The sequence below is a fragment of the Mustela lutreola genome, chromosome 7 (genome assembly GCF_030435805.1).
Source record: "Mustela lutreola isolate mMusLut2 chromosome 7, mMusLut2.pri, whole genome shotgun sequence".
Lineage (NCBI taxonomy): Eukaryota > Metazoa > Chordata > Mammalia > Carnivora > Mustelidae > Mustela > Mustela lutreola.
Genome location: NC_081296.1, coordinates 8,373,870 through 8,401,004, shown reverse-complemented (window position 1 = coordinate 8,401,004; position 27,135 = coordinate 8,373,870). Strand labels below are relative to the sequence as shown.

Genomic DNA, 27,135 nt, shown 5'->3' with positions numbered 1-27,135 from the left:
GAGTAAAGCTCTCGGTAAATGGGGGTTATTATGCACGTTGTTATTTACATACATAATCTAATTTCTTCTCATAACAACCCTATGAGGAAAGGTGCTATTATCCCATTTTACAGATAAGGAAAGTGAGGTTCCAAGATGTTAAGTGGCCTGTCCTGGTGGCAAACAGCTGGTAAGTGACAGAGGCAACGTTTGAACCCAGGTCTCTGACTCCTGAGCCTGTGCTCTTAGTCTCTGTCTCATTAAGACTCCCAGCTGGGAAGCCAGCCCCACGGACTAGCCCTGGTGAGGTCCACCTGTCTGGGGGGACCACAGGGTAGCAGCGAGCAAGGCCTTCGGGACACCATGGCTTGGTCTGAGAGGCTCAGGGAAGGGGGACAGAAGAGGAGAAAGCGCAGAAGGGGAACGCGTGGCGTTGGGGCCTGTCACCCCCTTCTGTCCCTTTGCTGTCTCCTTGACCATGCTCCCCGTGGGACTGAAGGAGGCATGGCAGGGCTGGTGCCCCAGCAGTCCTTCCAGCCTGGCTGGGCTCTCTCTACGTGACCCTTGGCAGGTTTCCACTTCCTCCTGGCCCTAGTAAGACTGAGCTGCCACCTGGATGGCAGCTTATCTCTGACCTTCGGCATTTCTGTGGATGGATTCTAAGTGTGGCCTCTTGCCTAGACTTCCAGCCCACCCAGGGGAGATGCCCATCCTGGGCGGGCAGATAAACACTGGCAGATTTGAGCCAGCCCTCGCTCTCAGAGAACCGCCCGGGGGATGTGGAAGGCGTTTGCCGCGTCTCCTGGACTCCTCCCAGTGAGGCCGCTGGGAGTTGTGTTTTCCTCAGTATCCCCTTGATGTGTGTGAGACAGCTAAAGGCTAAAGGTCAGTGACTCGGGACTGGCACCACCTTCCAGCGGTGCTTGTCAGTGGGTGGCCCGTGGGCCTCCCACTTCAGGATCACCCAGGAGCTCACAAATTGCACACAGTCAGGCCGTCCCTAGGCGGCGGTGGCACCTCAGGGCAGGCCTGGACCCTGGAGGTCAGGCCTTTTGGGGCATTTTGCTGCGTCCTGCTGCTGACCACCTGGGGGGAGGGAAGGTCTTCTGGAAGCCGACCTCTTGAGCCAGCCTTCCACCACAGCTGCTTTTGTGCAACTTGCCTGGTTTCTCTGAATTTGGTTTTACTCTGTAAGCTGAGGATGACAGCAGTATGTACCTTGTAGGGCTGTCGTTGGCCTGCGGGGGTAAGTGTCTTCATCTCTGCCCCATGCGCCCTCCCAGGTGTGGACCTTTGCTGGCCAACAGGAGGGGTCTCTTGGTGGGGGTGACTTCCAGGAGCAGAGCATGGAAAGGTCAGGCTGCTTGTTCCAAAAGGTCATCAGCACACAGTGTAAGCAACACGATTGGGCCTCATGTTTGGAAATTTCATGGTTGGGAGAAGTGGGGAATGAGTTTGGGCTTCCCAGCGTGTCGAGTGCTGATGTAGTGAGGGGTTGGCATCTGGGGGCAGAAGACCTAGAATCTTGTGCAGGTCTGGACATGATAGTTCAAAGAGAGGCCTTGACTGCTCTGGACCTTTGGTTTTAGTACTAGAGTTTGGGCTCCAGATGTGAGATGTTACTTTCCCCATGAATTCCCAGTGCCCCCCCCCCCCCAGTACCGACTTCGCTTCTAGAGCATGACAAGACTCCCAGCTGCAGAGCCACACACATTCCCCCCATCGATTCCTGCCCTGGTCACCTGTGTCCTTGCCTTCCCTCTCTGGGATACCTTGTGAAGAGTGGCCTTGGGAGCTCTGTCATCCTGTTTGCCGGCAGGATGCTATCCATCCCACATCCTGTTGGCTTTGCTAGGACATCCCACCTGAAGGCTTCCTTCAGCATTAGTGGCTGAGCAGAAAGCTTAGCTTCTCCAGAAAGCTTAGCTTCACCCTGTGTTCCTCCTCTTGGACAGTGAGAACAAAGTCGCTTCATTTCCCTTTATTTCTCTTTTCTCCTTGGCCACCAGGAGGCTCAGCATTAAATGTGCAACCTGTCTCTAGTAGTGTGTGAAGGTCTCTTCTGACCTGCTTATGTGAATATGTCCTAACTCTCTGGTTTAGGTGTTTGTCTCGGATCTATATCTTGTTTTTTCTCTGTTCTTGATTTTATTGTTTATGTTTCACTACATTCTTTTCTTTGTTTTCTTGCCCTTTGTGGAACCAGGCCAGGGGTACGTAAAACGCCATGTACAAGCTCATGAAGCTGTCTCCACAAGTGCTTTGTTGGCATGTCCCTTTTGCTCCCTCAGCTTCATGAGACCGTGTCTGCTTGCGTGGTCAGAATCTGTTGGTCAGATGCCTGAGACCCACGAGGGGCAGGGTAGCTTATTCCTGCTTGTTTTTCTTTTCTTATCAGCTGCTTCAAATTTTTAAAATAATTTCTCTTCAGACCCATTACTCCAGGCACAAACGGTACCCTGGTTGGGCAGATAACATGCGTTTCTTTCTTTTTTTTTTTTCCTTCTGTTTCTTTCATATTACCCAAGAGTAACCGGATTACAGAATCCAAACATGAGAAGTAAAAAGGAAAAAAAAAATTACCTGTACTCCCACCAGGGATACCAATTTTCAGCATTTTGTGATTCATCTTCCTGGATTTTCCCTTCTTTTTTTTTCTTTTCTATTCATATTTTTCCTATTAAAAAAATAAGACCTAACTAACTAGACATACTGTTTTTGTTTTTTGTTGTTTGTTTTTTAGATTTTATTTACTTATTTGACAGAGAGAGAGTACAAGCAGAGGAAGTGACAGGGAGTTGTAGAACCAGGCTCCCCCTGAGCAGAGAGCCTGACATGGGTCCCAGGATCGTGACCTGCGCTGAAGGCAGGCGCTTAACTGACTGAGCCACCCAGGTGCCCCTAGACATAATGGGGTTTTTTTGTTTTTTTTGAATAAATGCCTTTTTTTTTTTAAGATTTTATTTATTTATTTGACAGACAGAAATCACAAGCAGGCAGAGAGAGAGAGAAAGGAGGAAGCAGGCTCTCTGCTCCCAGGAGCCTAGGATCATGACCCAAGCCGAAGGCAGAGGCTTTTACCCACTGAGCCACCCAGGCGCCCCATAGACATAGTGTTTTATAACCATCTTCACTTGTTGGTAGATAATTAAAATCTTCCCTGTTACTATGTCTTTTATAACAATGAAAAGTATTTCATGTTTGTATCCAGGACACATACACATAATTCGTTTTTAAGTGTGGAAGCGAGTTTTTAAGTGTGAAAAGTGACCGGTGCCTCTGTCATCCCCCGCCCCAGGCCTGATTAAAGGGATGACTTTTTTTTTTTTTAAGATTTTATTTATTTATTTGACAGAGATCACAAGTAGGCAGAGAGAGAGAGGGAGGAAGCAGGCTCCCTGCTGAGCAGAGAGCCTGATGTGGGGCTCGATCCCAAGACCCCGAGATCATGACCTGAGCCGAAGGCAGAGGCTTAGCCCACTGAGCCACCCAGGTGCCCCGGTTTCCTCCATAAGCTTAACTAAAATGCTGGCACCACTGCTGCATGGCTTATCTGATTCACTGATCTGTTGCTGAGAAAAAGGCAGCTTTCCCTCACTTCCATCTGTCTTCCCTGCCTCCTGCAGACATTCTTCTACCACTATACTGGGTTGCCTCTGTAACTTAAAAAACTACCCTCGGGGTCCCTGGCTGGCTCAATAGAACATGTGAATCTTGATCTCAGGGTTATGAGTTCAAGCCCCATGTTGGGTTAGAGGTTCCTAAAAAGAAAGAAACTTTTTTTTTTAAGTTTTTTTTTATACTGAAACCTCAATTTCTCATTCCATTAACCACTGACCATATCTGGTGGTCCTCTTCGCTCTCCCCAGGGAGATAGAGACTCCGTTTTTCCCTTAACCACCCTGGGACCCGGCATCACAACGTCTCTCTACTGCGCATTCAGGTGCTTGAAGTCAGGGTTGGTAACTGTGGGTTCTGTTTTATGACCGTAAATCCTCCATGAGTGACCCTGAGCCGGTGCTAAGAGGTAAAGACCAGAGCCCCGCATTTGCTCCCCTCGGCCGTCAGGACTCTGCTGCTGCAGGACCAGTGCGGGTGGGCCGTCCTTACAGGTCCTTCTCCTTGGGGCTGATGCCACTCAGAGGGGTGGTAAATGTCCTTTCCTATCTTTTATTCTCTTACGTGTTCAGAATCCATTACTCTATATGTTAGTTTGCTTCCTATTTGACCATGCCTTTCTTGTTTAATTTGCCGGTTTTTCTGGTGTTCCTACTACATCATTTTTACCGGCTATATCCTAATATCCTGTCCAGTGCAGTGTTAGTGACGTTCCCTGATGGTTGGACACTTAGGTTGTTGCCAGTTTCTCACTAACGTGAACGCTGCTATAATGTTCCTTCCCATTCAGCTTTCGTGCATTTGTTTCTTACGTGATGTTTGAGAGCCCAGGAATGCTGCTGTTCCGTTTCAGCCTCCTCTGCCTTTCCCAGCTCCTTGACATGCATTGCCTTGCTCCCTTCCCTTCAGATTGGCCCGTCCTCGAGGTCCATGGGAGAGGTGTCTCGTGGGAGGGGTGGCCCCCAGGTGATGTCCGTCTTCCTCTCCCCAGGCTCCCAAGACCGGCCATTTCTCAGATTTGGGGCAGAAAACATCTCCAACTACACGGCTCTTCTGCTGAGCAGGGATGGCAAGACGCTCTATGTGGGTGCCCGAGAGGCCCTCTTTGCTCTCAACAGCAGCGCCAGCTTCCTGCCTGGGGGGGCGTACCAGGAGGTGAGGTGATGCCCAGGGCTGGCTCAGCTGGGCAGAGGATGGCGGAGGGGCAGGTGGACGGAAAGACCGACCTTCTGGGTGTGAAGATGCTGCTGGTGGGAGAGAAGGGGCCAGGCACACCCCCATCCCCACCTACGCGCCCCCCTTCTCTCATTCTGCAGCTGTCATGGAGCGCAGATGCTGATAGGAAACAGCAGTGCAGCTTCAAGGGCAAGGACCCACAGGTGAGCTAGCATGTGGTGGCCACCGGGGCCGAAGGAGGGATGGAGGGTGGTCTGCCGGACCCAGTGTGGCAGCAGGACGTGGGAGTGTGCAGCCAGCTGCGGTAGATTGGCCTTAGGCTTCAGAGATGGCCACACCTGGTTTGGTCCTATACCGAACTGCCTTAGTGTCCCCACCTGTAAAATGGGGACACTGATGGCCTGTCTCACAGGACTTGCCATGGGGATTCAGTGAGCCAATATATTCACCCCACACCTAATCAGAACCAAATAAAGTCGGCTTCCAGCAAGAGCAGTGACTGGGTGTCGCTCCACGGAGTGGGTACTAGAGGACATCTGCCTGATCCTGGTGTGGTTTGGGCCAGACCCCCAGCGTGGGGGTCTTGACGGGCCTGGGGTTCTCCTGGAGGACTCCCCACTGTTCCCAGAGATCTCCTGTCCTTCATGTAGCGGGAGGCCACTGAGGGGAAGGCCAGAGAGCCCGGGACTTGAGTTCAGACATAGATTTAAGTCCCGACCGCCCCCGACTTCTTTGAATGGGCAAATGTGCTCTGCGCCCTGGTCCTTTCAGACACAGGCAGTATAGTTGTGCAGAAGAGCGAGCAACAGGCCAAATGCAGCCACTTGAACAGGTAGTCAGGCCACACCTCATTAAGAAAGTGACATGTGCGTCAGGAGTTGGCTCTGGGCTACCTGGAGAACGGGCAGGACTGGCCTTGCTCTGAGAGAGGTGCTTGGGGAGCCACCAGAGGGCTGGGCAGAGGAGCGCCATGGCTGGCATTTTTTTTTTTTTAAGATTTTATTTGTTTATTTGACAGAGATCACAAGTAAGCAGAGAGGCAGGCAGAGAGAGAGGGAGAGGGAAGCAGGCTCCCTTCTGAGCAGAGAGACCGATTTTGGACTCGATCCCAGGACCCTGAGGTCATGACCTGAGCCAAAGGCAGCGGCTTAACTCAGTGATCCACCCAGTCACCCTGGCTTGCATGTTTTATTTTATTTTATTTTATTTTATTTTATTTTATTTTATTTTTTTAAAGATTTTATTTATTTATTTGTCAGAGAGAGAGAGCGAGAGCGAGCACAGGCAGACAGAGTGGCAGGCAGAGACAGAGAGAGAAGCAGGCTCAAGGAGCCCGATGTGGGACTCGATCCCAGGATGCCGGGACCATGACCTGAGCTGAAGGCAGCTGCTTAACCAACTGAGCCACCCAGGCGTCCCTGGCTTGCATGTTTTAAAGGGGTTGCTCTGGATGCCGTGGTGGAGAGTGGCCTCTGGGGTGTGTGTGAAAGAGGCATTGGGGCTGACCTTGAGGTCTGGAGCCTGAGCAGCTGAAAAGGGAGAGGTCTCGGAAGATAAAGTTTTTGGGGAACAATCAGATACGTGGTCGGGGTCATCTGTGAGTCGGGGATCCCAGGTACTGCTCTGGGCCTTGGCTTATCTCACCAGGCACATGGGGAGAACCAGAGGTTTTCACTGAGGTTCCAAAAAAGACCTTGGCGAAGACCTTGGGCGAAGACAGCCCAAGAGGAGGGATTCTGTGCCTTCACTCCGACACTGAAGAGAATTTTCCCGAACACGCCGAGCCCCTGGGTTCCCCTCCAGCGCACACACTCTGTGGTCCTCGGTCAGCTCTGCCCCAGGATGCTGCTGGATTCTCATTTGCCCTGGGATTGAGGAGCGCCAGAGAGAGCCCAAGCTCTCCTCACACACCCAGCACACCCCAGCCAGGGAGGGCTTGGCGGCGCCCCCTGGCGGCATCCTTGGGCCTGACAGCCTCCTCCCTCCTCCCTCAGCGCGATTGTCAGAACTACATCAAGATCCTCCTGCCGCTCAACACCACTCACCTGTTCACCTGCGGCACCGCGGCCTTCAGCCCTGTGTGCACCTACATCGTGAGTGCCCACCCATGTCCGGGCTCTCGGGGGCTGTTGTTCCCCAGCACCCATCCCTGGTCCAGGCTGGGGCACAGGGCACGACTTCTAGGGAGCGGTGGGTCCAGAACCCTGAGGTCCAGCCCCAGGTCTAGGGGCCCGGTTGGCCCACGGAGGGTGGGGGAAGGAGGGGCACGAGGAAACACCCCAGGCACAGAGGTCATGGCCAGCCCCGGACTCACACCCTCCCTTGCTTCCTCAAGCTCTCCCCTGGCCTCACTCAGTTCCGCAGCCCACCTCCTCCACCCTTACACACACACACACACACACTCTCTCTCTCTCTGCGTTTCTGCTTTACCACCCCTGAGCAGAGGGTGGCATTCTGAGCAGTGGGTTGGAGCTCAGGTTTGAATCATACCGGTGCTCCTTCTGAAGCCTGTCGCGTCTCTCCTGTAGTCACTGCAACTAGTGTGCCCACCGCAGAGGGCCCCTGCCAGACGGTGCCCGCGCGGCACCCTGCCTGCAGAGAAGAGGAGTGTGGCGGCTTGCCTCCCTCCTCGCCCCCCCCTTCTCTGGCACGCCCCCCTCCTTTCCCTCTAGGCCCACGCGCATTCCCCAGCGTGTCCCTGAGCTCTTCCGTCTGCTTCCCTGCAGAGTGTGGAGAACTTCACTCTGGCACAGGACGAGATGGGCCGCATCCTCCTGGAAGATGGCAAGGGCCGTTGTCCCTTTGACCCCAATTTCAAGTCCACGGCCCTGGTGGTTGGTGAGTGTTGGGGGCGGGGTGGCAGGATGAGTTCAGTGAGGCTCCGTGTGGGGGAGGGTAGGTGGGCAGTGTCGGTCCCAGGCCTGAGCTGGCGGGTCCCCGCCATGCTGGGTCCCAGGGGGCCCAGAGTGACCCTCGGCTGCCCTTGGGTTTGGCTTTTCCCAGATCCCACTCCCTTCCCTGTCCACCGCAAGCGAGATGGGCAGTGCTGGGGTCAGTGTGGGCCCTGGGTGGGGAGAAGGAGCCGTGCTGAGGGGCCATTCCCACGGGAATGTTCTCTTGGCAGACAGTGAGCTCTACACCGGAACGGTCAGCAGCTTCCAGGGGAATGACCCGGCCATCTCCCGGAGCCAGAGCCTCCGCCCCACCAAGACCGAGAGCTCCCTCAACTGGCTCCAAGGTGAAGTCCTTCCCACGCACCCAGTGCCAGTCCCCGGAGCCTCTCAGGGCCAGGCCAGGAACAGTGTCTCGCCTGTCTGGGATTCCCAGGCTGACTGCACTCCCCATTGGTCCCACAGATCCAGCGTTTGTGGCCTCGGCCTACATTCCCGAGAGCCTGGGCAGCTTGCAAGGGGACGATGACAAGATCTACTTCTTCTTCAGCGAGACTGGCCAGGAGTTTGAGTTCTTCGAGAATACCATCGTGTCCCGCATTGCCCGCATCTGCAAGGTGAGGGGACTGGGCTGCCCCAGAGACCCGAAGGCTCCAGTACTGGATCAGGAAGTGCCAGGAGGCCTCTTCTGTCCTCCAGGAGGAATAGCTTGACTGACTGCTTTTCTCTCTCTCCTTTTATTTTTTTTAAGATTTTTACTTATTTATTTGAGAGAGAAAATGAGAGAGAGAGGGAGAGCATGAGAAGAAGTTAGGATCAGAGGGAGAAGCAGACTCCCTCTAAGCACAGAGCACGATGCGGGACTCGATCCCAGGACTCTAGGATCATGACCTGAGCCGAAGGCAGTTGCCTAACAAACCGAGCCACCCAGGAGCCCTCCCACTCTACCCCTCTCTTTTTTAAAAAAGATTTTATTGGGCCCCTGGGTGGCTCAGTGGGTTAAAGCCTCTGCCTTCAGCTCAGGTCATGATCTCAGGGTCCTGGGATCGAGCCCCACATCGGGCTCTCTGCTCAGCAGGGAGCCTGCTTCCTCCTCTCTGCCTGCCTCTCTGCCTACTTGTGATCTCTGTCTGTCAAATAAATAAATAAAACCTTTTAAAAAAAATAAAAATAAAATAAATAAAAATAAAAAAGATTTTATTTACTTTTTTATTTGACAGAGAGAGAAAGATCACAAGTAGGCAGAGAGGCAGGCAGAGGGGAGGGGGAAGCAGGCTCCCCACTGAGCAGAGAGCCCGATGCTGGGCTTGATCCCAGGAGTCTGAGATCATGACCTGAGCTGAAGGCAGAGGCTTAACCCACTGAGCCAGCCAGGCACCCCTCCCTCTCTCCTTTTAAATTAACGTGGCTCTTAACGTTTTTTCCTATTTAAGAAAATGCAAAAGTACAGAAAAGTACACGCAAAAATCACGTACGGTATAAAGAAGCAGGGTAGCTTTGAGACCAAGAACAGAGACGAGCCAGGCTGCCTCAGTGCCTGCCCCACGGGTCCTGTGACCTCAGGCAAGTCCTGTGCCTTCTCATCTAGTGTCCCCATCTGTTCAGTGGGCATCGCTAGACTGGCCTCAGAGTTGTTGCATGTGCTGAATCTAGCCCCGGAAAGCTTTAGGAGTGTGGTGAGCTACAACTACAAGAACTAAATGTTGACAGTTAGTGTCAGAGTCCTATTGCTGCACCACCGGTGATTAGAACGTTCCTTGATGATCTGTGTTCTTTTTTGGCACATGTGCAAATATATAGGTATTTATATGATTAAAAAACTTTTCTTTTTTTTAAGATTTTATTTATTTATTTGACAGAGATCGAAAGTAGGCAGAGAGGCAGGTAGAGTGAGAAGAGGGAAGCAGACTCCCCGCCGAGCAGAGAGCCCGATGTGGGGCTCGATCCCAGGACCCTGGGATCATGACCTGAGCTAAAGGCAGAAGCTTTAACCCACTGAGCCACCCAGGTGCCCCATGATTAAAAAACTTTACAAACGAGTTCTGCAGCGTGGATATTCAGGTGCCCTGTTCGCGGGGGATCATGACCCCTTCCCCTGTGTCAGACTCCCCATCTGTCCGCTTCCGGGTACTCTGCCGTGAGGAAGGCACCCTCGTGTACTCGGCCAGCCTCGCGGCGATGGGACTTGGACCCTGCCGTCAAGTCTTCCTGATTCTAAATGGAACCCTGCCCTATAGCTTCGGCGTGCCACTCAGGATGTCTGTGTAGCAACCACTGGGAGGGGCGGTAGGGGGCCCCAGGCTCCCTGCCGGGGCCTGCGCATAAGCCCGGCTTCTCTCTCGCTCCACCAGGGGGACGAGGGTGGCGAGCGGGTCCTGCAGCAGCGCTGGACATCTTTCCTGAAGGCCCAGCTGCTGTGCTCACGGCCAGAGGACGGCTTCCCATTCAATGTGCTGCAGGATGTCTTCACGCTGAGCCCCAGCCCCCAGGACTGGCGTGACACCCTGTTCTATGGGGTCTTCACCTCCCAGTGGTATGGCCCCCAGGACCTAACCCTAACTGGGAGCTGGGAGGGCGTGGGGTGACTGGGACTGGGGCCCAAGAGCTGGCCGCATCTCGTGCCCCAGGGTTCCTGGGTTCATCCAGCCGTTTCCTCTGTAGGCACAGGGGGACCATGGAGGGCTCCGCCGTCTGCGTCTTCACCATGAGGGACGTGCAGAACGCCTTCAGTGGTCTCTACAAGGAGGTGAACCGGGAGACGCAGCAGTGGTACACGGTGACGCACCCAGTGCCCTCACCCCGGCCCGGAGCGGTGAGTACCGGCCGCCTATGGCTTCTCTGGGTCTCTTTTCTCCTCTTGAAAGAGGGACTGAAGCCCAGAGCTGCTTATCTTACTGGGTTGGACGTGGCTATGGATGCTGGAGTGCCGGTAACCTGCCTCGGTGGGCAGCTGTGCACCTGCCCAGGCACTGAAGCGTGCGCTTTTGTCCTTGTCCCTTCGCTTGTGCCTCTCTCCTGCTCAGCTGTGGGCTCCTTATCTAGGGGCTGAGTGAGTGGCCCAGCTGTGAGGACACCCTCCTCCTGTCCTCACAGCCTTGCGGCTCCTCCCAAAGCAGCCCTTGAAACAAGGTCACGAGCATGAGCAGTTGGTACGGGAGGGGACTCCAGGAAGCACCATGAGGGACAGGAAAGTGAGGGGGGAGCAGAGCCGAGCAAGTGTCCAAGCTGTTCCCGTCATGGGCACCTGGGTCTCAGTTCCCTGGGGCCCCGTGAGAGCACCTCCTTCTGACCCCCGGCCTAGGAAGCCTGGCCAGGCAGGGCTTCCTTTGAGTACTGGCAAGAGCCACGTGAAGGGTGGTCATGCTCATCGAGGCCTGGGTAGAAAGGGAAACCCTGCCAGCCAGGGCCCCTGGGGGCCCCATACCCAGGCTTTCCCCTTCGGCTTCCAGATCAGTGTGTTGGCTCCATGCAGCACCCAATGACGTCCCTTGGCCTCCGGGGATGGCAGATGCCCCCCTCCTGTCCGCCGGAGAGGCTGGGCCAGAAGTCCTGCACCTGCAGGCTTGCCCTGCTGCGTGCTGCCCTAAGCGGCCCTCCGTCTCACGCCGCCCCCTCCTCCTCCAGTGCATCACCAACAGCGCCCGGGAGAGGAAGATCAGGTCGTCCCTGCAGCTCCCGGACCGTGTGCTGAACTTCCTCAAAGACCACTTCCTGATGGACGGGCAGGTCCGCAGCCACCTGCTGCTGCTGCAGCCACGGGCCCGCTACCAGCGTGTGGCCGTCCACCGTGTGCGTGGCCTGCACCACACCTATGATGTGCTCTTCCTGGGCACCGGTGAGTGCCGACAGCAGGGCGGGTTCAAGGTCAAGGCGCCGTGGCCACCGGGATGTGGGCCTGAGTGCCATCTGTGTTCCAGGTGATGGCCGGCTACACAAGGCGGTGAGCGTGGGCTCCAGGGTACACATCATTGAGGAGCTCCAGATCTTCCCACACGGACAGCCCGTGCAGAACCTGCTCCTGGACGCCGACAGGGTGAGCTGGTGGGGGAGCCTGGAGGAGGGAGCCAGCGTGCTCTGGTGCCCCTCTGCTGTTGACGAGCGGGCCTCAGCCAGCTTGTCCTCCCTGGCAGCAGCAGGATGGAAGGATCAGGCTCCCGGCATAAGCCAACAGAAAGTGGATTTCCCGGGAGCACAAGAGGAGGCTCCTTGGGGGCGTGAGCAGGTGCAGCTGCAGGTGGTGGCCCTGACCGGCCACGCCTGTCGCTCATGCCCCCGTGTCCATGTCCGTACAGGGACTGCTCTACGCGGCCTCCTACTCCAGCGTAGTCCAGGTGCCCGTCGCCAGCTGCAGCCTGTACCAGAGCTGTGGGGACTGCGTCCTCGCCCGGGACCCCTACTGTGCATGGAGCAGTTCCAGGTGCAGACCTGTCAGCCTCTACGGGCCTGAGACAGCCTCCAGGTGAGAGCTCCTCCAGCCCTTCCTACCTGTCCACCCCTGCACACTTGGCCTCGGACCACCTTCCCTGGGCCCTTTGTAGAGTCCCCCGGCAGCTCCTTTGTGGCCACGGTCCACACGGTTAGTAACTCACTCCCCTTCTGCCTCTCCAAAGTACGCTGGTGTAGGCCATAAGCAATGTTTGCCTTACCCATCTGTACAGCCGGGAACCTCACTTGGCAAAGAATGAAGCATCACAGCTCTGAAAAGCCTTGCAGGAGATTGTGGACTGGTGTGTGAATGTGTTTCACACAAAAAATAGCTACATGACAGGCCATAAACAAACCCATTAAAAATCACTTCCAGGGGCGCCTGGGTGGCTCAGTGGGTTAAGCCGCTGCCTTCGGCTCAGGTCATGATCTCAGGGTCCTGGGATCGAGTCCCGCATCGGGCTCTCTGCTCAGCAGGGAGCCTGCTTCCCTTCCTCCCTCTCTGCCTTCCTCTCTCTCTGCCTGCCTCTCCATCTGCTTGTGATTTCTCTCTGTCAAATAAATAAATAAAATCTTTAAAAAAAAAAAAAATAAAAAAAAAAAAATAAATAAAAAAATAAAAATCACTTCCAAAAGCACTAAATTGGGATATAAGGTGTTCATATGGAAAACTCGAAAAGTAGGGGCACCTGGGTGGCTCAGTGGGTTAAGCCTCTGCCTTCAGTTCAGGTCATGATCTCAGGGTCCTGGGATCGAGCCCCGCATCGGGCTCTCTGCTCAGGGGGGAGTCTGCTTCCTTCTCTCTCTCTGCCTGTTTCTCTGCCCACTTGTGATCTCTCTCGTCAAATAAATAAATAAAATCTTAAAAAAAAAAAAAAATCAAAAAGTAGAGGTAGGTGTAAACAGAACAAAAACTATCCCAAATCCCAGCACCTAGAGAGAATTGCAGTGATATTTCAACATACAGTCTCCTAGGTTTTTTTATGTATCTGTGAAATAGACAAAAATACATGTATTTTAAAGATTTTATCTATTTATTTGACAGAGATCACAAATAGGCAGACAGGCAGACAGGCAGGCAGGGGGAGAGGGGAAGCAGGCTCCCTGCTGAGCAGAGAGCCCGATGCAGCTCGATCCCAGGACCCTGAGATCATGATCTGAGCCGAAGGCAGAGGCTTAACCCACTGAGCCACCCAGGCACCCCCAAAATACATGTATTTTAAATAAAAATGGAACCCATCCCACTTGTAGTGTCTTTGCTTCGCACACAGGGAGACCTGGTGCCAGTTTTGTTTCTAAGAACCCCATTTGTGCACACGCATGTGCCCCTTGAAGGATGTGCCCAAAGGGCCACGCGCCACCATCACCACTGGCTGGTAGACTGTGTGTGACTCCTGTAGAGTTTTCTTTTCTTTTCTTTTCTTTTTAAGATTTTATTTATTTATTTTACAGACAGAGATCACAAGTAGGCAGAGAGGCAGGCAGAGAGAGAGAGGGGAAAGCAGGCTCCCCGCTGAGCAGAGAGCCCGATGCGGGGCTCGGTCCCAGGACACTGGGATCACAACCTGAGCCGAAGGCAGAGGCTTAACCCACTGAGCCACCCAGGAGCCCTTCCTGTAGGGTTTTCAGCGTTTGTACTTGGTTGAGGTTTTTTTAGGTTTTGTGAGTGTATCACGAGTTACTTTTATTCCTTGTTACGTTTTATCAAACAAGCGTGTGCATGTGCATTGCTTTAAAAGAGGCGGAGACATGCATTAGACCAGTGGTGCTTCCAGACTTTTTCTCAAGGTCCATGTTGCTTTCATAACGCAGAAAGTGGTATTTAGCCATATTTGAAATAAATACTGTGCAAACGGAGGAGATGCCGGCTCAAACCTGCAGGTGTAGAATCAACCTGGGGAAGCCGCCTGCCGTTTACTCTGGCTTTGGGTCCCGCAGTCTCTGAGCCCCAGGCCCTTATGGAGCTGCAGGGCCAGAGAAGGGCCTGTGCTGCACGGGGGCCGGGTCCCTGTGGGGGCACAATGGTTTCCTGGCCTCTCTCTGACTCTCTTTGGTCCCCAGGTCATGGATCCAGGACATTGAGGGGGCCAACACCAGGGGTCTCTGCAATACTTCCTCACCCGGGCCCCGGTCTCCGGTACTCACGGGTAAGTCGCCCTGTGGAGGGCTGGGGCTGAAGTGGGGGGGCCAGGTCTGCTGAGAAGGCCCCTGCAGGCAGTGGTGGGTTGTAAACGCCTTTCCTGGTCCCAGACTCAGAGTCCCAGAGCTGTGTACCACAGCACAAGGATTACAGTCCCCAGAGAAGTGGGGCGAGCCTGGGGCTCCCGTGGATGCTGGTCCCACCGTTACCCCGTGCCTCTTCCGTCTGCAGGTGAGAAGCAATGTGAGCAAGTCGACTTTCCGCCGAACACGGTGAAAACCTTGGCCTGCCCCCTCCTCTCCAACCTGGCCACCCGGCTCTGGCTGCACAACGGTCTCCCGGTCAACACCTCGGCCTCCTGCCGTGTGTTGCCCACTGGGGACCTGCTGCTGGTGGGCGGCCAGCAGGAGCTGGGGGTGTTCCAGTGCTGGTCCCTGGAGGAGGGCTTCCGGCAGCTGGTGGCCTGCTACTCCCCAACGGTGGTGGAGGACAGGGCAGCGGACCGAGGCGACCGGAGCGGCAGCGTGCCTGTCATCATCAGCACGTCGCGGGTGAGCGCACCGGCGGGCAGCAAGGCCAGCTGGGGGGTGGACAAGTCCTACTGGACCGAGTTCCTGGTGATGTGCACGCTCTTCGTGCTCGCCGTGGTGCTCCTCATTTTGTTCTTCCTCTACCGGCACCGGGGCGGCATGAAGGTCTTCCTGAAGCAGGGGGAGTGCGCCAGTGTGCACCCCAAGCCCCGCCCCATGGCGCTGCCCCCTGAGACCCGGCCACTTAATGGCGTAGGCCCCCCTAGCACTCCGCTGGACCACCGAGGCTACCAGGCCCTGTCCGAGAGCTCCCCGGCACCCCGCGTTTTCACTGAGTCTGAGAAGAGGCCGCTCAGCATCCAGGACAGCTTTGTAGAAGTGTCCCCGGTGTGCCCCCGGCCCCGGGTCCGCCTGGGCTCTGAGATCCGGGACTCCGTGGTGTGAAAGCACACTGCTCGAGCAGTCCGCCCTGGCCCCGCAGACCCCGAGTGCGCAGAGGGGGCCCGCCAGACCTCTGCGGGTTGTGGGACACAGCCGCAGCGCCCGGCCCTCGGGGCCCGCAGAGCCTGCTGGCCCGCTGACCTTTGCCAAGCAGCAAGGCCCGCTGCAACTGGCAGCCAGGGCCCGGGAGAGCCCGGTTGCGGATGGGGGCCTGCCTGGGTGGGCAGAACAGTGCTCCCTGTGTAAAACTGAGCCCTTTGTTTAAAAAAAAAAAAAAAAGAAAAAAGAAAATGTGAAGCCAGTGAGAAGAATGAGACATCGCAGAACGCCACGTGCGCCAGCCGCTCCGCCGCACGGCCTCAGAGGCAGTCTGAGACAGAGCTGGCAGTCCCCACCGGCTGGCCTCTTCCACCTCCTGCCTTATCCCACAGCCACTGGTGGGCCCTCGTCCCCACAGAAGCAGGGGGCGGCTCGGGCTTTGTGGGTCCTGCCTTGCCAGCTGGCCAACTCTTCACAGCCATCATCCCGTCACCTCAGGGACCAGAGGGCCACGCTGCCACTGCAGCCCCTCACAAGGCCTTGGGCTCAGACTCACCTGCTGGACCTTTCCGGCCTGTATCAGGCTGTGGCCACGCGCAAGAGGGGCAGCGCGAGCCCAGGAGAGAGTTTAGGACGATGGATGCCCTTTCCCTCGGAGTCTAGGAAGAGATTGGTGCCTGCCTGCCTCCATCCAGCCTGTGAACCTGTGTGTCCCTTTGGCTCGCATCCCCTCCAGACTGCTCCCGGACCCCATTCTCCGCTCCCTCCTCCCACCTTGCCTACTCCCACTCAAAGTGATGGGGACACTAAGTTTAAGTGGGTTTTATATTTTTTTTAATAAGATGCACTTTACTTTTTTTTTTTTTTTTTTTTAATAAAATCTAAAGAAACAGAATCCTGGCCCTTCCTCTCAAAGGACTGTTACTCTTTGAGGTTGGCCCAGTGCTCTTGAGTTTTGGGGAGTGGTCTGAGCCTCCGCTTTCCAGAGGCTAGTGGCCCAGAGCCACCCTGGTCTGGTCGACGTCATCTCCCAGTGGAGCGTGGTCCTGCAGGTGGGAAGTTTAATGCACTGATGGGAGGGGCAAAGAATTCATTCATTGTCCGTCAACCCCTTACTTTGCACCTCCCCCAGTTCGGTTCAGGGTGGGAACATGGGATCGGGGAGGGGGGGGTTGTCATGTTCTTTTTTTAATTATTTTAAAAATGTTTATTTTTTAAAATGAGCACACAGTGAAACTGGCGGTTTTTCTTTTGGCACACAGTTGTCTGAATTTTTATGTGTACAAATTGTATAAGCACCACTGGGAGGAGTTGCACTTGTCCCGCTACCCCGTCCTGCTCACACCCTCATGAGGGCTGGGCCGGGCAGGCTACGGTCTCACTTCCTGCTGGCCCTTTAGATCCTGTTCTTCCCAGAAGGACCAAAGGCTCCTGGAAGTCCGGTCCTTCCTCATACCAGTGCTTCTAGTATTATGCAAAGGGTCAAAATGTCTAAACTTTTATTACGGAAGAGTAGAACACAAACAGAGCGATGACAATAACAGAAGGAGAGAGGCCCTGGCACGGAGGGCCTTCTCCTTCCTGGAGCGGGACTGCACGGCCGCCAGCTCTGGGCTAGGCCAGCTTGGCCGGCCCTGGCAACACAGGCATGACCTCGACCACAGCTCAGCAGTGGAAAGCCTCTCTGACGGGGTGCTTGCTGGGACACACGCTGTGGCTCCTGTCACAGGACAATCTTAAAGGAGCTGAACAAGAGAAGAGTGGGTCGTGTTTTCTGATGAAAGAAGAGGGGACAGGCTAGCCCCAAGCTTGTCTTCCCTACAACCCTTCAGAATGGGCTGTCCCACATCTGTCCCTCCCCTTTGGCATTAGAGCTGCCCTGAGACACTGAGAGGAACTGGAGAGACTGCTCAGCCTTGCTGCCGCCCCCCATGCTAACATCCCAGACCCAGGTGCAGCACCCAGAATACGGGGGACCACGACCATTGTACCTGGCAAAGTCCGGTGACCGGGAGATGACGTGCTGAAACTCTGAGAGGTTGATGGTGCCATCCCTGTCAATGTCGGACTCTTCCAGGATCTGGGGGAGGGAGAGCGTCAGGCCAAGTCCCTGCCCTTCCCTCCCGCTCCCTGGCCTGGCCCAGCTACTCACATTATCAATGAGCTGTTTCATCTCTGAAGCACTAAGCCGTGTGTCCTCGCCCTGTCCTGTGAGGCAGTTCACGAGGTGACTCAAGTCTTCTCGGTTCAAGGTTCCATCATCATCAAAGTCTAGAGACAGACACAGGAAGCCAGAAAGAATGTGGTCAGGGTGAGCTCCCAGGCTCCCGAGCAGTAGGTACACCACCACCACGACCATGGGGGGACAGGCTGTGTCCCACCAGGTTGCTCCTGGCTCTCACCAAAGATGCGGAAGGCATAGTGAGACTTGATGTCTGGAGTTGCTGTGTCACTGAACACACTGAGAAGGTCCAGGAAGTCCTCAAAACTCAGGCTGTCCCTGGTTGGGGATGTGGAGAAGACCCTGCAGATTCGTTCCTTGAAGGGGTTGGCCTAGGCAAGAGAGCCTTGTGTGAAGGCCACAGATACAGCCCAGGTCACACACTCCTCAGACCCCACCAGGAGCTGGAGGGAACAGGTCACAGCACCTACTCTGTGAGCTCAGGTTCACAGGAGAGAAGGATCAGTCTTTTAGGGCCAGCCTGGAGAGCAGGAGGACCACCTGACTAAGGGAAGAGACCAAAATGGTTTCCTGTGAGTCAGTTTAACCCAAAGGCAGGCTTGGGGCAGAGAAGGAAGATGAAAGCATCCTAAGGGAAGAGAACAGATGGGCTGGTGACTTTAAACACGTTTACTTCAACACTCACTGTGTTATAGGCCCTTTGCATAAAAATTTTCACAGCAGGGGCACCCTGGGTGGCCCCAGTCTGTGGTCAGACTCTTGATCTCCGCTCAGGGTCGTGAGATCAAGCCTCTCACCAGGTTTCGCGTGGGGTTGGCTTGTCCCTCTCCGTTCCCCTCTCCCCCACTCTCTCTCAAATAAGTAAAAATCTTTATAAAAAAAATTTTTTTTAAGATTTTATTTGTTTGTCATTGAAAGAGTGCACAAGCAGGGAGAGCAGCGGGCTCCCCGCTGAGCAGGGAGCCCGATGTGGGACTTGACCCCAGGACCCTGGGGTCATGACCTGAGCCGAAGGCAGATGCTTAACCAACTGAGCCACCCAGGCATCCCTAAAAAATGTTTTTCACAGCAACCCTACAGAGAGGCAATCAGCCTCTGGAATAGGGTTTCTCAAACCTTAATTGGGTAGCTCAACTCCTTTTAAAGGACAAAACTTCTTTGACTCTCCAAGAGTATGTCCAAGAACCCCAACTGGCAAAACACCTCTCTAGTTAATTCCACCAGGTGATTTTGGTAAAGCCCTCCTCCCCAGGAAATTAGGGCTAAATAAAGAGAAGACCAGAACAGGGACCAGTGACCACATGATCTCAAGTGGAATAGCAGAGGGAGAGTGGGGGACTGGCACCTTGAGCTCTGGAAGACTGAGGATCTGCTCCAAGGACACTCGTATCTGCAGTGATTCCTCCACGCTCCGGTGCTCTGGGGGAAGCAGCTCACAAAACCGCCTGTGGGCTCTGGCAGAAGAGGAACTTGTTGGCAAACCTTTCTGTGTGTATTACATCCCCACTCCTTGCTTCATTACCCATTATAAAGCAGGTGAGGAGCTAAGGCACATGCACAACTTCTCAGTCAGCAGGCATAGGCCAAAGGGAGACACATATGTAGTCCCATGTGTAGAAAATCCAGATGTCTCCAGACTACAGGCTGAGAGTGCATTCATGCCATGGGTATTTACTGAGGGTCTAATGTGTGCCAGTCACTGTACTGGGCATAGGTTCTAAAGCTCCCAGAGGGATGGAGAGACTATAGAAGGAGCCAGAAGTTGATCCTGAAAACCAGGGAGAAAAGAGTAAAACTGAAATCTCTTTCCCATTTCACTCCAGGAATCTCCAGCTCTTCAAAGCCTTCCTCTTTTTAGTAACCACCCGAAATGATCTTTTCCTCAGCCCTCCTCTCCTTCCCGCTGGGGTTATCTTTGCCAAGGTAGGCCAAGAAATCTCCTCACTCAGGTGCCTTGACCACAAAAAGCTGGCACACGGCTAGGAAGGAGGTTCCAGCTCGAGTTCAAATCCTCTTACTCGAAGTGTAAGTAATTTTGGTAACTTACGCAAGTTACCAAACTAATCTGAAACTTCTGTCATTGTCCCGGTACCTCCCACCTGAGGATTAAATTAGGTAATGTAGGCAACCAACCACTTCCACGGGTCCTGGCACTCGGAGAGTGCTCAGTAAGCGTTAACGGTTACTGTATTAATTCGGATCGAGTTACCAGGAGCCAAGCTGCGGGTAGGCGAAGTCGGTGGAGAGCCACAGCAGCCCCTGCCCGGTTGGCGCAGGAAGTTCGGTCATGCAGAAGGCAACGGGGCTTAGGCCCCGGGGCACCCGGCCGGGCCCGAGGCTGCGAGGTGGCTCCCAGCGGTGCACAGCGGGGTTGGGGGCCCCCCCGAAACGGCAGGAGGGCGAGGAGGGCGGGGCGGGCGGAGGACACTGCCCGGGACTCGGGCCCGGGCGCCGGCTCCCGCTCGGCCGCGGACCGCAGGCAGGCCCCTGTCCCTCCCTCTGGGGGACCCGCCGTTTGTCCGTCTACGGACAGAGCCCCCGCGAAGCCGCCTCTAGAGGATCTGGGAGCTGAAGTTCGACAGGGCACTTACAGGAGGATCTCCTGCTTGGTCAAGAACGTCAAGTCCTGGAAGGCAAAACGGAAGGGGTTCAGCGAGCCTCCCGGAGGCCACGCCCGCTCTGCCGCCGGCCCCAGGATCCGGCTCCCCAGACCCGGCTCCCCTGCGCAGGCCCGCGCGCACACTCCCCGGGACCGGCGTCCCGCGCACCTGGTACTCCGCCAACAGCTCCTTGGACAGGCGACTGCCCGAGCTCCCCATCGTCGCGCCGCGCGCACAGTTCAGCCAACTTGCCTCGGGGCGCCGGCAACTTTTCCACTTCCGCCCTCGGGCCGCGTCACTGCCCCGTCCCCGCGGCAACCGCCCCTGGGGCCACCGCCCCCGGGCCCGCCCCCTCCTTAAAGTGCCCAGGCGCTCCCTGCCGGGCTCCGCCGGCCAGCTCCCGGCTCCGGGCAGTCCTTGGCGAGCTGGAGGCGGGGCCCGGAGCGCGGAGCCCAGGCCTCACGGCCCCGCCTCCGGAGTGGGCGGGGCGAGCCCCGCCGCGTGCGAGCGGCCGGATTGCGCATGCGTTTGGGACGCCACAGCCTCGCCATGGCCCGGCCGGGAGCTTGCGGCGAGTGTCGCGTTGCGTCCTTCTCTACTGCTGTCGGTGGTGCGGCAGCCTTGGGCGCGGTCGGGGCCCAAGGGAACTACCTGGAACCTGGAATTCCGGAAAGCTCGAGACTCGCTACGTGGCCGAAGCGCGGCGAGGACTTTTACATCCAGACGTTGGCGCTCGCCCTCGCCGCACGTGTTGCAGCCCGCATGCCACCTCCAGAAATGACCAGAACCTTGCGGCCCACTGAGGGTGTGCGCTGAGGGTCTGCCGACTGCAGAGCCGTGCAGAGTGATCTTCAAATTTCACAAGAGGCCTGCAGGGTAGGTTCCCGTTTTACAAATGTGGAAAACAGGTCCGCGGGAAGGGTTAGGTGATTTGTCCCTACTCCGGCATTTAGAAGGCGGTCACCCCGGTCTAAGGCTCTTCTCAAGGGTCCCTATGACTGTAGACCTCACTAGAGCTGGCAAGGATTGAGGCTGACTTGTTTGCTCTTGTACCCTCTCAGCCCCTAGGACCACGCTTGGCCCAGAGCAGGCTCTCAGCAAACTGGATGCGTGAATGCGAACGAACCTCCACTGCTCCAGAAGGTGAGGATTCCAGGCTTAGGGAGGAAGTGGAGGTGAGATTAATTCTTTTGTTTTCAGCTTTATTGATGTGTATTTGACAACATTGTAGGGATTATTTCTTGATTCTCCTGATTCATTCTACTTGATCTTCGTAAAGTTTAGATCTCATCATGGTCATTTCGGTTTAAAACTAATAAATGGTTGAAAACCGGAATACCGGCCCTCTGAAATCTGACTTCAGCCTCTCTCTGCCCTCTTCCCTTGGCTTTCTGGGTTCCCTGCCGGCACAGTGGGCTCTCAGTGCCTCTTCCATAATAGCCTTGGGGAGGACTTTCCTGGTTCTCTAGAATAGATTAAGAATCCTCAGGTTGGCAACTTATGTTTACGTGGGTGTTGATTGGGTTAGTGTCTGTCCCGTCCCTCCCTCCCCCAAGAGCTCCGAGAATTGTGATCTACAGGATCTAATAGGTGGCCGTTGCTGAGTAAATGTTTGCTGAGTGACCTTAGCTTCCCCAGCACTCAGTAAGGTGTTCATCTGAGAGTGGCTTTAGGAAGCCTCCCTGTCTCAACATGGGAGTCCCCACCGCCATTGTGGAAATACTCCTCCATCCCAGGAGGTAGAGGCTGCAGAGTACTGAGAACACCAAAACCAGTCAAAATGAGTATAGTTCCGTCCCAACCTGATCATCTTCACAGGAGGCTCTTTCTGTACAAGAGATTGGTTAATAAAAGGGGAGGCGAAGAACAGGAAGCTGTCGTGGTGTCCCCTAGACTGAGGGGAGGGAGCACTGGCCAGCCAAGGCCTGTCCCTGGACTTCCTGGTGATACTGTGTCTCTTTGCAGTAAAGATGTGGGAATTGGCCCTGTGCCATGGTGACCAGCTGTGACACACATCTCTCAGCCACCTCACTTGGTGCTAAACCCTTCCTTGAACAGCTTTCTGATTATAATTTCGCTTCCTGGTAGATTTTTTTTTGAGATTTTATTTATTTGGCAGATAGCTCACAAGTAGGCAGAGAGGGGTGGGGGGAAGCAGGCTCTCTGCTGAGCAGAGAGCCAGATCCGGGGCTCTATCCCAGGATGCTGGGATCATGACCTGAGCCAAAGGCATAGGCTTTAACCCACTGAACCACCCAGAGGCCCCAACTGCTCCTTGTTGTGAAATTATTTTATTAGTTGGATCTCTTCAAGTTTTGTTCATAACTACCAACTCCTGGATTTGAATTCCACTTTTTTTTTTTTCCCCAAGACATCTTTTCCCTGTTTATAATATTATTTCCTTCTTCCTGTTTTCCTTGGCACACGAGATAGGAGAACCACGCCCGGTTTCCCCGAGGGGGTGACATTTGATCTGAGAGCTGAAGGGGACAGCCCTGTGAAGAAAATCGAAAAGGGTATATTGTAGGCAGGGAGCCCAGAAAGCACCAAGGCCCTGAGCTGGAACAAGTTCAGTAAGTGAGGAGTTGAGTAGACGAGGGGACGAGTGGAATGAGAGGCCATGAGAGTGGGCACACAGCTAAGCCTTATGGACTTCATTCTAGGGGCTCAAGGTCACATCCCTAGTGACTAGTAGAGCAGGAATTCAAACATCTGGTCCGCCTTTACAGGCGGAATCAGGCCTAATCTCTCACCTTTGTCCCAGGATGATGCCCAGTTCACAGGCTTGTTGTGAAGGTAGGTCATCTGAGAGAAGATAGAGGGCACCCAGCCCATGCCTGGCACAAGGTAGACATGTGACCAGTGTTCCCTTGCTCCTGGTTTTCGTGGAAAGGTTTGATCCTGTCACATGGTCACTGCTGACTGATCACTCTAAAGTGTTCTGTAGTCACAGGTAATGCTTTGTGCCTATTAGTTCACTTTAATGCAAATCTGACCGTGCCCACTTTCTGTTGATCAGTACGTCTTTACTCATATATTTAGCCTCCTGGTGTCATCTTGGTCCTGGCTCCTTGGTCCTAATCCCTGGCTTAAAATGCTACTCCATAGTTGTATCTGGTCCACCCTGTACCCTTGACCTCCAGGTTTGACTGTCAGCTGCCTCCACCACTTCTTGGATGCTCAGGCTACATATCAAGCTCAGTCATCAGAACTGAATTCTCCATTCCCCCCTTCTTCTAAATCAATCTAGTCCCACCCCCACCTCTCCCTCAGTCCCTCCAGCTCGGTAAAGGCCACTACAGGGTACCACTATGTTTTTTTTTTTTTTTAAAGATTTAATTTATTTATTTGACAGAGAGAAATCACAAGTAGATAGAGAGGCAGAGAGAGAGAGGGAAGCAGGCTCCCTGCTGAGCAGAGAGCCCGATGCGGGACTCGATCCCAGGACCCTGAGATCATGACCTGAGCCGAAGGCAGCGGCTTAACCCACTGAGCCACCCAGGCGCCCTACCACTATGTTCTGAAGCTGAGATCCTCCCGGTTCTTCCCAGTGCCTCAGTCCCCTTAGCCTTTTTTTTTTTTTTAAGTATTTTATTTATTTATTTGACAGAGAGCGAGAGAGACAGTGAGAGAGGGAACACAAACAAGGGGAGAGGGAGAAGCAGGCTTCCCGTGGAGCAGGGAGCCTGAAGCGGGGCTCAACCCCGGGACCCTGGGACCATGACCTGAGCTCAAGGCAGACGTTTAACAACTGAGCCACCCAGGCGCCCCATATTAAAAAAAGAAAGAGAGAGAGAGAGAAAGTTTACTCAATATACATAACCTTTAAAAGAAAAAGTATAGGGACACCTGGGTGGCTCAGTGGGTTAAAGCCTCTGCCTTCGGCTCAGGTCATGATCTCAGGGTCCTGGGATCGAGCCCCGCATCGGGCTCTCTGCTCAGCAGGGACTCTGCTTCCTCCTCTCTCTCTTTTCCTGCCTCTCTGCCTACTTGTGATCTCTGTCTGTTAAATAAATAAATAAAATCTTCAAAAAAAAAAACTTTTAAAAAAAGAAAAAGTATTTATTTTTTAATTCAGCGGAAATGAATGCTAATCTAGAGGTGTTGAAATCAGGAGCGTTTCCATGTTTTCAAAAATATTTTCTCAAAGGCATAAATTATTTTTGTAATTGGAACAAAAAATAATATTTATTTGAAACTCAAAATCGAATCTCTGAAAATGGGATGGTGTCCTGTATTTTTCACCTCTTAGGATTGTTTCAGGTCAGCCCCATGGCTGCTGCACAGGATTCAAATGAGATTTCCTATTTGCTCCCTCCAAACCGTAAGGACTGGGAAGAGAAAGGCGTTCCCAACTTTGTCTACCGGCAGAAGGAGCTTCTGGAAGGGATTCAGTGGCCAAGGACCGCACCCAGCCTCCTGGACAGGACACCGAGGTCTCGCTTCGACTCTGCTCTCTGCGCGGCCTGGAGGCAGCGCATGGAACTGGGGCTCTTCCGCTACCGCCTTGGGGAGCTGCAAACCCAGACCCTCCCTGGTGTGGTGGGTTTTGTGGCTCAGCTGAACGTGGAGCGAGGTGTGCAGAGGAGGCGCCCCCAGAACATCTGGAGTGTGAGGCAGGCATTTGACCCCGAACAGTTTAACTTCAACAAGATCCGGCCAGGAGAAGTCCTCTTCCGTTTGCTCCGGGAGCCCGATCTCCCAGGTGCTCTCCAGCAAGAGGACATCCTCGTCATGATCAATGTCAGCCCCTTGGAGTGGGGCCACGTGCTGCTGGTGCCCGAGCCCACCCAGGGGCTCCCTCAGCGCCTGCTACCAGCTGCACTGCGGGCCGGCGTCGAGGCTGTGCTGCTGAGCTCACACCCGGGCTTCCGCGTCGGCTTCAACAGCCTGGGTGGCTTGGCCTCGGTGAACCACCTGCACCTGCACGGGTATTACCTGGCTCACAGATTGCCTGTGGAGGGGGCACCGAGCGAGCCCCTGGACCCTGGGGGCCGTTTGCACCTGCTCCAGGCCCTCCCCGCTCCTGGCTTCCTCTTCTACACAAGTGGGCCGGGGCCTGACTTGGAAGCCCTCATAGGCAGGGTATGTCGGGCCACTGACTACCTGACGGACCATGAGATTGCCCATAATTTGTTTGTGACCCGGGGGGCCCCACCTGGAAAGACATCACCATCCTCCGCTCTCACAGGCATCCGAGTAATTCTGTGGGCCCGGAAGTCCAGCTTCGGGGTAAAGGAAGGCGAGGCGTTCAATGTCGCCCTCTGTGAGCTGGCTGGGCACCTTCCCATCAAAACGTCCCAGGATTTTGACAGTCTGACGGAGGCGGCTGCTCTGGCCCTCATTCGAGACTGTCTGCTGCCCCCAGCCCAGGCAGAAGAAGTACAGGCAGCACTGGTGGCCTTGATTGCCCAGGATGAACAGTAATCCTTCTAGAAGTATGTATTTTCTATCCGGTCTAAGTCCCTTTCCAGAAAGCTGTCCACAGTGGTCGCTTGGGGTTCCATGGCTGCTGCCTTACCTGCCTCCACGCCAGGAGGTGAGGTAAAGAACTGTTAAGTGGTCTCTGTAAAGAGAAGAAACCTTAGAATAAATTGAATGAATGCACCGTCATGAATGTATCTGCTTCTCATTTTTCTTCTTAGGCAAGCTTCAGGGATGTCAAACCTGTTACTAGGAAGGAAGTATGGGGGCGACTGGGTGGCTCAGTCCATTAGGCATCCAGACTCTTGATTTCAGCTCAGGTCATGATCTGGGTTGTGCCATCCAGCCCTGCATTGGGCCCAGTGCAGAGTCTGCTTGAGGTTCTCTCCCTCTGCCCACCGCCCGCCCCCCCACCACATATGCACACTTGTATTCTCTCTCTCTGAAATAAAATCTTTTTTTTTTTTTTAAAAAAGATTTTATTTATTTATCAGAGAGAGAGGGAGAGAGCGAGCACAGGCAGACAATGGCAGGCAGAGGCAGAGGAAGAAGCAGGCTCCCTGCCGAGCAAGGAGCCCAACGTGGGACTCGATCCCAGGACGCTGGGATCATGACCTGAGCCGAAGGCAGCTGCTTAACCAACTGAGCCACCCAGGTGTCCCTGAAATAAAATCTTTTTAGAAAATAAACAAATAGAGTATGCACAAGAGTTACATATCCTGGGGTGCCTGGGTGGCTAAGTCAGTTGAGTGTTTGACTTCGGCTCAGGTCGTGATCCCAGGCTCCTGAGATAGAGCCCCATGTTGGGCTCCCTGCTCCGTGAAGAGTCTGCTTCTCCCTCTCCCTCTGCGCCCCTCTTCTCCTGTGTGTGTGCTCACTCGCTCTCTCATAAGTAAATAAAAATACTAAAAAAGAGTTAAGTGGGGTGCCTGGGTGGCTCAGTTGTTAAGTATCTGCCTTCGGCTCAGGCGGTGATCCCAGGGTGCTAGGATCAAGCCCCACATCAGGTTCCCTTATTCTGAGAGAAGCCTGCTTCTCCCCCTCCCACTCCCCCTGCTGGTGGTCTCTGTTCTCGCTGTCTCTGTCAAATAAATTAATAGAATCTTTAAAAAAAAAAAAGTTACGTATTCCTGACATTATATAGACTTTTCCTTTTATATCAAGTCTTGGCAAAGTAATAGTTAAAGTGCCTTAGGCATTGTGCCCCCGCTTCCTCTGCCCTCACCTCTGCCAGTTCTCCCTTCTCGAGCCACCAGTGACCATTTCTTCATCCCTCCCCTCCACTGGGTCTCTCTTCCCCATAGCCCCTACTTAGAGCACCTTTCCCCCACCCAGCCAGCCTTGAATTTTCCTCCAGCCCCCAGCACAGAGTTGAGTGTTCCTCAAGCACATCATCACCTCATTTGAGAAAAGGCATCTCCACAACTTGAGTACCGCCGTATAATAAGGAGAGGCTGGGAGAGTGGAGGCAACTTGTCTGAGCCCGTACAGCTCACACGCCGCGGGGTCAGGACCGCAGCACCGGTGGTGCACTGCCAGAAGCTGCCTCTCTAGGCATCGGCTGGCTTGGTAGCGGTGGCGTCCTTAACAGCTGACGAGGTTCAGGTCCCTGCGTAGCTGGCTTTCTCCATCCTGGCCTCATCTGAAGTTTTTATATAGAATTTTAGAGTTTTATATCCCAGAAGATGTT

General features: G+C 54.4%; 3 protein-coding genes across 8 annotated transcripts in view; 2 read left to right on the top strand and 1 right to left on the bottom strand.

The window, feature by feature from the left end:
• Positions 1–16,128, top strand: part of SEMA4B (semaphorin 4B) — a 38,889-nt gene extending 22,761 nt beyond the window's left edge. The window contains exons 4-16 of the mRNA XM_059179974.1: positions 4,589–4,752; positions 4,914–4,976; positions 6,768–6,866; positions 7,500–7,611; positions 7,898–8,011; positions 8,130–8,281; positions 10,016–10,197; positions 10,326–10,476; positions 11,289–11,499; positions 11,582–11,697; positions 11,957–12,123; positions 14,151–14,236; positions 14,461–16,128. Coding sequence (XP_059035957.1) covers positions 4,589–4,752; positions 4,914–4,976; positions 6,768–6,866; positions 7,500–7,611; positions 7,898–8,011; positions 8,130–8,281; positions 10,016–10,197; positions 10,326–10,476; positions 11,289–11,499; positions 11,582–11,697; positions 11,957–12,123; positions 14,151–14,236; positions 14,461–15,203 — 2,360 coding nt within the window. The 3' untranslated portion in view covers positions 15,204–16,128. The remainder of the gene's footprint in view (positions 1–4,588; positions 4,753–4,913; positions 4,977–6,767; positions 6,867–7,499; positions 7,612–7,897; positions 8,012–8,129; positions 8,282–10,015; positions 10,198–10,325; positions 10,477–11,288; positions 11,500–11,581; positions 11,698–11,956; positions 12,124–14,150; positions 14,237–14,460) is intronic.
• Positions 15,468–20,416, bottom strand: CIB1 (calcium and integrin binding 1). 3 transcript variants are annotated; one of them, XM_059179985.1, is made up of 7 exons: positions 20,190–20,416; positions 20,013–20,047; positions 18,767–18,875; positions 17,642–17,792; positions 17,392–17,510; positions 17,231–17,319; positions 15,468–16,285 (listed from the first exon to the last, which is right to left on the bottom strand). In XM_059179985.1, exons 1-7 carry the CDS (start codon positions 20,238–20,240, stop codon positions 16,150–16,152), a joined length of 690 nt encoding a protein of 229 aa, XP_059035968.1. In that variant the 5' UTR covers positions 20,241–20,416; the 3' UTR covers positions 15,468–16,149. The 3 variants fall into 3 exon arrangements, with proteins under 3 accessions (XP_059035968.1, XP_059035969.1, XP_059035970.1); XM_059179986.1 differs by lacking the exon at positions 15,468–16,285 and adding an exon at positions 16,722–17,013 and having other exon boundaries at positions 20,190–20,411; XM_059179987.1 differs by lacking the exon at positions 15,468–16,285 and adding an exon at positions 16,722–16,984 and having other exon boundaries at positions 20,190–20,401.
• Positions 20,417–20,513: 97 nt separating this feature from the next.
• GDPGP1 (GDP-D-glucose phosphorylase 1) lies at positions 20,514–25,634 on the top strand. Of its 4 annotated transcripts, none has more exons than XM_059179982.1 (3): positions 20,514–20,897; positions 21,083–21,196; positions 24,351–25,634. In XM_059179982.1, exons 2-3 carry the CDS (start codon positions 21,128–21,130, stop codon positions 25,446–25,448), a joined length of 1,167 nt encoding a protein of 388 aa, XP_059035965.1. In that variant the 5' UTR covers positions 20,514–20,897; positions 21,083–21,127; the 3' UTR covers positions 25,449–25,634. The 4 variants fall into 4 exon arrangements, with proteins under 4 accessions (XP_059035965.1, XP_059035964.1, XP_059035962.1 ...); XM_059179981.1 differs by having other exon boundaries at positions 20,515–20,897; positions 21,083–21,164; positions 24,274–25,634; XM_059179979.1 differs by having other exon boundaries at positions 20,515–20,897; positions 24,285–25,634.
• The last annotated feature ends 1,501 nt before the right edge of the window (positions 25,635–27,135 follow it).